Source organism: Oculina patagonica, unplaced genomic scaffold, assembly GCF_052425735.1.
Source record: "Oculina patagonica isolate OP01 unplaced genomic scaffold, crgOcupat unplaced25, whole genome shotgun sequence".
NCBI lineage: Eukaryota > Metazoa > Cnidaria > Anthozoa > Scleractinia > Oculinidae > Oculina > Oculina patagonica.
Window position 1 is genome coordinate 6,206 of NW_027558091.1, and position 7,025 is coordinate 13,230.

The window sequence follows — 7,025 nt, forward strand, 5'->3', positions numbered from 1 at the left end:
CCTCATAGGCCGCCGCAGAATGTCCCAAAGGCTCCACGACCTTTAGTGCTTCGCCTGATAAATATTGACGCAACTGAAGCAACTTGTACTCTGGTGTTGCGGGCGCTTTGTCAACACATGCCATGAACGCTGTTTTCCATCCTTCGTACAATTTTTTATCTCCATTAAATACGGGAATTGAAACACGCTTGAGTTGTTTCCACATATCCTTGCCAAGCGATGGCGTACTTGAACGATTCTCTGTCGATTTCTCCTCGCGAAATTTTGTTGTTTTCAGCCCTCCAAGCTCAAACTTTTCCGGCGATTCTTTCAAATTTCGAAGCTGTTCTTCTTCTAATAAGCGACTACGATATTGACGATTTAATTCTTCTAAATCTTCTTTAGAACGAGCGATGTCTTGTTCCCGCTTCTTGAGTTTGCTTTTCCACGCTTTTGCGTTGTACGCTTTCTTCGATTCGGCGCCGGCGAGTATTTTCCGAGGCATCAGTTGCCAAACTCGATAAGTCGTCCTTTCGATTGTCCAAATATTCTTGTGCCTTGTCATGAGCTTCGGAAAATTCTACTTCTAGTTTGTCCATTTCGTCTCCAACCTTTTTGCGTTTCTCTTTCTCTTTGGTATGTAAATACTCTTGCGATAATTTCTCCATTGTGTCCACGGCACGTTCTTACACTTCGCAAAGGTTTTGACAAACTTGCTTGACTTCCCGCCGGCTCGGATAATCTTCTTCATCCAGAACTTACAACAGCTTGTTCTTTACTCTGGTAAATGCCGATTTATCCTTCGCTTTTTCCTGCTTTAGGTTTTCAATTCGCTCCTCTCCTTCGTCCAATGCTTCGCTATGCTCGCCGTCCACTGACATGATTTGAAACCTCGCTCTGCTACCATAAAATGTTCACAAGAAACATTCATTGGTTCCACGATGTCCGATTACGTGATACACTCGATTAATTCCAAAACTATAAACACGTCCAATGATCTACTTAAACGAAGATTGTCCTTATGTCCTCGAAAACTTCGAAAATGTCCCAACGATTTTATTTCATCCAACGTTGAAACCCGAATAATAATGAAAATCTACTTGACAATACTTGAAACGAAAACGAAACCTAAATTTACATAAATAACTAAAGCAAAGGAACGAACGGAACTATGCCGGTAGAAAAACAAAAGAAACAAAAAGATATTACACAACTATTTTCACGCACAACATAATGATTAAAACTAATGACTTCAATTCTCTCGTGTCCAATTTATATATTTTTTTTTTAAGTCTGCGAGCAAGATTACCGTTGGGCGATTCGCGCGAGTGGGGACTGGGAGCCAGAGGAGCGAGTCGAGAGGCTTATCGTTAGTGAGCCTGCTCGCACGTGGATTAGCCAGTAGTGTTACTTGACTGACAACTGCAACATACATTTTTTCAAATGTCTTTGGTGTAAACATGCTTACAGTACCAAACTGAAACATGTAAAAGCAAAATAAAATCAGTTCTATATGAAACTTTCCTCCTCTAAAATTTCGGAAGTAAAAACATTGGCGCGGTGTTTTACCAGGGTTTTATTATTAAAGGGACACTAGCAACCAGAATACATTGCGGGCACGCTCTCGTCCCGGCAACTATTTCTGTATTACAGAAACTACTTGACTTTCGAGAGGTAAATATATATCGCTTTCCATCGCTGTGCTTCAGACATCTAGATGTTCCAAAGTTTGAAAAGTAGTTTCTTCTATATTTATATTTTTCGTTTTAAAGCCCATTGAGATGATATTTTCGTTTAAAAAGGGACATGAAGCCTGTAAAAAAGGTCGCCCACCAAGAAAGGAAAGGCGCCATATTGTTTGGCTGGCGACCTCCACTTTGAAACTTTGGAATCAGAGGAAGAAGGAGCTCTGATTCGAGAAGAATTCTAACAGTGAATTCGCAGAAGCTCTCTTACATGGGGAAATTCTGAAAAACTCTAAAAACTCTTCAAGTGCGAAGCAAAATAGCCGTCCTCGAACGCCGGCTCCTCGAGTACGAGGAAAAAGGTAAAAAAGGTATGGGAGGTATTGCAAGGAAGTGACCTTGTCCTAGCTGGTGACGGACGAAACGACTCCCCAGGACACAGTGCCAAATACTGTGTATATACACTCATGGAACATTATTTGGATGTAATAGTAGACCTGGAGGTAGTGGACAATCGAGAGACAGGGGGGACTTCGGTAACCATGCCTTATAAAGATTGATTGAGCGTGCAATGAAAGACCTTAAAATTGTTGACATAGTCACGGATGCCTCAAATATGATCATCGCCCTAGTAAGATCTCTCAAAGGTAATAGTACATGAAATTAAAATTGGTAAAATTAGGATCTCACGATACTCATATTGTTAGGTGCAGGTGGAATAATTCTGGAAGTTTATCTTGAAATAGTATTCTTCCATAAGTACTTGAACATTTCCTGATCCATTGAACCAACTTCTCAAGATGGCATTTTGGAGCGAATTAAAATTGTCAGTAGTTATAACCTTCTTAGTTTAATGATTGCTAATTCAAAAGGCTAAGTGCCCCATTGTTCTACCAGAGTAGATTGTCTGTTACATGTATTGTTGAACTGTTTTAAACCACTTTTTATTTTTTCTTGTACTCATAGAGCAGAACCCAAGTGATCTTGCACAACTCTTTCACTCTCTTGACATTTGGCACAAGTCATGCAAATTGACAGCCAAATTGACTGCAGTAAGTTTATTTTCTTGTGGTTTTTATCTACGGCCTTCTTTTGCAAATAGTATAATAATTACATTTTAGTTATTTACCATAAGACATTTTGGGGACTTTATCAAATGGTAAATAATGGTTCGTGTTTCTTGTTAATAATTATTTTCTTTCAGCTATTACACGTGCAAGTTTCATCTTTAAAATCAAAACGAAAATAAACACTGAAAGTAAAGTTAAGTGGTTCCGTATATTGTGTGTACATGTGCCTTCTACAAAAACAAGTGATCACACATACGGTGCAGTTTTCGATTAATTTTGTGATTGTTTTATTGCCAGGCTGCTAAGGTTAAAGGGTGTGAAGATATTGCACAATGGATTGAACCAATACGGAATCACTTTTGGTACTGTGCTGAGCAGTGTGATGGGGATGAAGAAACACTGAGGGTTAGTTTTAATAGCTATAAAAATAATATATTATGTAGTTGTTGTGGACCATTTGTTACTGGCATTCAAGCACTCTTTTTGTTAATAGTTGGCAAAAGTTGAAATGTAAAATGTTGGCAAAAGTAAGAGTTAAAAAAGTGCTTGGCCTCAGCTAAACATAGTTCCAAGTGTTGCATTCCAGTGGATATATTTTACACCTTTTAATTGTGCAATATTTGCATGTGTGTATCTAGGGTGGAGATGTACCAGCACCATAGGTGATTTAAATCCACAGTACACCAAAAGATGGCCACTGGTACATTTACCCATAGTTCTTGGTGCACAAAAACCTACAAAATGCTTATAAAAAACATACATTCAGGTGTACATGTAAAAGTTATAAAAACTTCAAACTTAGCACATGCAACTCTGTTTGTACAGTACAAGGACACATTGTTGAAAAAGAAACCAGCTTTATATGTTTGTATTAGCTGTGTTAGTTTTGCAACATATAGTGGTATAGCCCCCATCTTTTTTTCTCAAGGTGGATTGCAAGACCCTTAGAACTCTTGTCATCTTGTTCCTTTGCTTGCATCGATGCAACAAAGTTCTTGTTTTTGTTTTTAAATGTTTTGCTAGGACATGTGGCTTGGTGTCTTGCACCATATTTGTGGTGAGCATGAGTGGTGGGAGGGCAAATGCTCACATGGCCCCCTTGTATCTACTGAGGATGGTAAGACATTTCTCCAAATGGATTCAAAAGCTCACAAGGCAGTACGCGACATAGTTGCAGATCGACATTGGTTAAAGTCATTGGCATTCTATGTTAAGTTCAGGTATGTATTGTAAGTGTGTTACTATTTAATGATCTTGTATGCATATACTCTGATGGTTGCATACCAAAAGTATAACATTTATTTAATAGTTTTTTAATTTAACTGTGGTGTCAGCTGTATAGCCTTGGCAATAGAAAAAAAAGTACCAGCTGTTCAGCCTTTGTAATAGAAAAGATGTACATTTTAAATCTGATCCTTTTTCCAACGTCTTCATTCTTGATTATTCTTGACATCAGGTTTGCTATCTGCTTTTCCTATAAAGATGTAAACTAACATAAGTTTTGTCCTTTTATGTAAATAGACATACCAGCAAACTAGAGTGTTTTAATTCAATGATGTTGAAGTATGCACCCAAGAGAATTACATTTAGGTGAGTTACGTATTCTCTCAGATAGATAGGTTAGGTTTATTGTACATAATTATTGATTCCACTGCATTTACTTTTTAGGTGCGCATGGTGAGCTTTGGGTCAACCCCAAATTAATTATTATTTTGACAGAAACATTACCGGGAATATTGTCATCACCCTTTTCATTTTTGTTTATGTGTGCACTTTTTTACCAATTTCCAATCAATTGATACTTTTCATTGTTAATCCTTTACGTAACATACTATTTGGTATTTTTCAATATGCCTTCCCCAAGAGGGTACTCTGATCTGTAAATGACGGGGATGATCGAATGGAGGCAAAACTCAGGACCCTAAAAAAATCCCTAAGTCTTCCAACATTACCCAAAAAAGTCCATGGACCAAAATAACCCCCAAAAAATCCCTTGTCAAATTACCTCAAAATTGCCAGTAGGGGCAATAACAAAACACAAAGGACGCTTGTATTTTTTATTCATCATACCATAAATACGTGAAGGCAGCGCCAGGCACTTAAGTTGGTTTTTAATACCCAAAAAAATCCCCTTATCTTAATCAAGTCACCAAAAAATACTTGCCAAAATTTCCAACCCAAAAAATCAAGGAATCGAAAATTTCAAACCCGAAAATTCCTTAAATCATACCCGTCTTCAACAAACCGGAGTACCCCCCCCCCCCCCTCTTCGGGATGCCTTCATTTATGGGATGTTTCTTTGTTTCTCCAGTTATGATGTTTTTGTAGCAAGGGTGCTGTTGGCTGCACTTGATCACAACTTTAACTTGTACCGTGAGGACGTGTCAGACTCTAGTGGCCAAGTACAGTACAAAAGGAAGTACAGTAAGAGGTCGAAAAACTGGCGTGCGGAACCAGTGAAAGAAGGAAAAAAATATCCACATTGGCCACTGCTGGCAGCAAAAATCCTTCAAAAAAGAGCAATTAATCCTGAGTCTATTGTTCAGCGAATGGAAATTCCAACAAACCACCCTAAGCGACTTGCAGCAACCATTGCCATGAAAGATGCACCTGCCACTAAGGATTTAGTAAAGGATAGACTGTCCCGTTTTAGTAAGAAGTGCATTCCTGAGTGAGTTAATGTAGACCTCAGTATTCTTGGGGTTATGCACCCTTTAAAGTCTGTTGAGTTTTGGTATAAACATGTATGTAGATTCTGGAATCTTATTGACCTGAAAACTACAGTATTTTTATTTGGTAGCATTGACACTTCTCAGAGCTTCCTCAAGGGGGTATAAATCCCATTTTCTTAACCCAAATTTTGCCCGAATCCCTTTTCCCAGTCTATTGGTTTCCCAAATTTTCAGTCCCAGTTCTACTATTTATTTGTTTGCGATTCCCAGTCTCAGTGACCCAAACCAAATTTCCCCAATGAAAATTTGCCCAAATCCCAGTTCCCATTTCATTCCTCTAGGCCCCTCTTCTTGGCTAAAATGTTTGAAAGCTGATTAACACTTACCTAGGATTTTAAATTAATTTAAGGTGATTACATGAATATATTGGTTTTGTTTTGTGGAGTTTGAGATATGTCAGTTTAGTCAAAAATGGAGGACAGAAATTTTAATAGAAAATCTCGCTGAAGATGCAAATCTGGAGTCAACTCGATTCAGTCCCTGAAAAATGTAGTACTCTGAGGGAAAAAATGTGGTTGATATGATTTATTGCTACCATTATTTGCTCGGTTTTTAGTCTAAACTCAACAAATCAGTTAGGTGGCAAAACCTTTTGGGGGGTGGTAGCCTGCAAAAAGACTCCAAGTGGAGCAGGGCCAAAAAGAAATAGGGGCATAGTGAGCCAAGGGTGGTTGCTATTACGCCAAGGCAACGCTGTGCTCCCTTTGTTTGCGGATTTCTTTTTTCGCTCTGCCCCACTTGGGAGCCTGGGGACTATGGGTTCGTGGTTTGGTGTGAAGCAAGAAGGAACTTGTGTGAGTACTTTTATTAGACTTACCCACACCTTTTAATTCACAATTCTATTTATTATCATTAGTAACAGCTGTTTTTTTTGTAAAGAAAACAATGTTAACATTAATTAGCTACACTCTGTTCTCCTCGTAAAAGATAGAGGCAATGAGTCAGTTATGACAAACGAAAATTGTATTCCCTGAAATAAAAAGGTATATTTCCTCAGTCTGTTGAGTCCTTTCTATGTTAAATTGGGGGAGGAGAGGTTTCTGGAGGGTACATGTAGATCAGATGACCTTTGTTCGGGTTATTGAACAGCCTAAAACAAGCCAGCTTTTTATTCTTGGTGTACATACAGAGTCGAGGCTCGTATGCCGCTAGTTTTTTTGAAGATTGTCCAGAGCCATGGCCTTTCTAGTATGATAACAGGTTAAGAAAAAATTAATTTCTTCTGAAGCCCATATATGCAGCACCCTCTGGTGCAGGGTATGCTTCACGGACAACCCTTACAACACATGATGGGCAGACCCTACGATTCCCTCGACCCAACTTTCCATATTTCCAGAGAATATATTGGCGATAGGCAGCCTTACGATAACTTGTCATTTCATACTCTGCATCCTCTGCTCGAATGTCGCATCTTGCCCGGATTGCTAAGGTGAGTACCTCTCTGTCCAAGACCACATTTCGAAACATTTCATATGAGGTGACACGCGATCTCTTTCCACAACATTTGTTTTCTTCGTCATTGCCCATATCAATGCAGATGTTACAGACACACCAGTTGA

At 38.8% G+C, this 7,025-nt stretch overlaps 1 protein-coding gene across 1 annotated transcript; it reads left to right on the forward strand.

The window, feature by feature from the left end:
- The first annotated feature begins 1,150 nt into the window (after window positions 1-1,150).
- LOC144640315 (uncharacterized) lies at window positions 1,151-5,409 on the forward strand. Its single transcript, XM_078499488.1, is given in 8 exon segments — window positions 1,151-1,156; window positions 1,988-2,207; window positions 2,210-2,311; window positions 2,631-2,716; window positions 3,032-3,139; window positions 3,758-3,954; window positions 4,256-4,324; window positions 5,046-5,409. Coding segments are annotated over 8 exon segments (1,152 nt in total).
- Window positions 5,410-7,025: the final 1,616 nt, after the last annotated feature.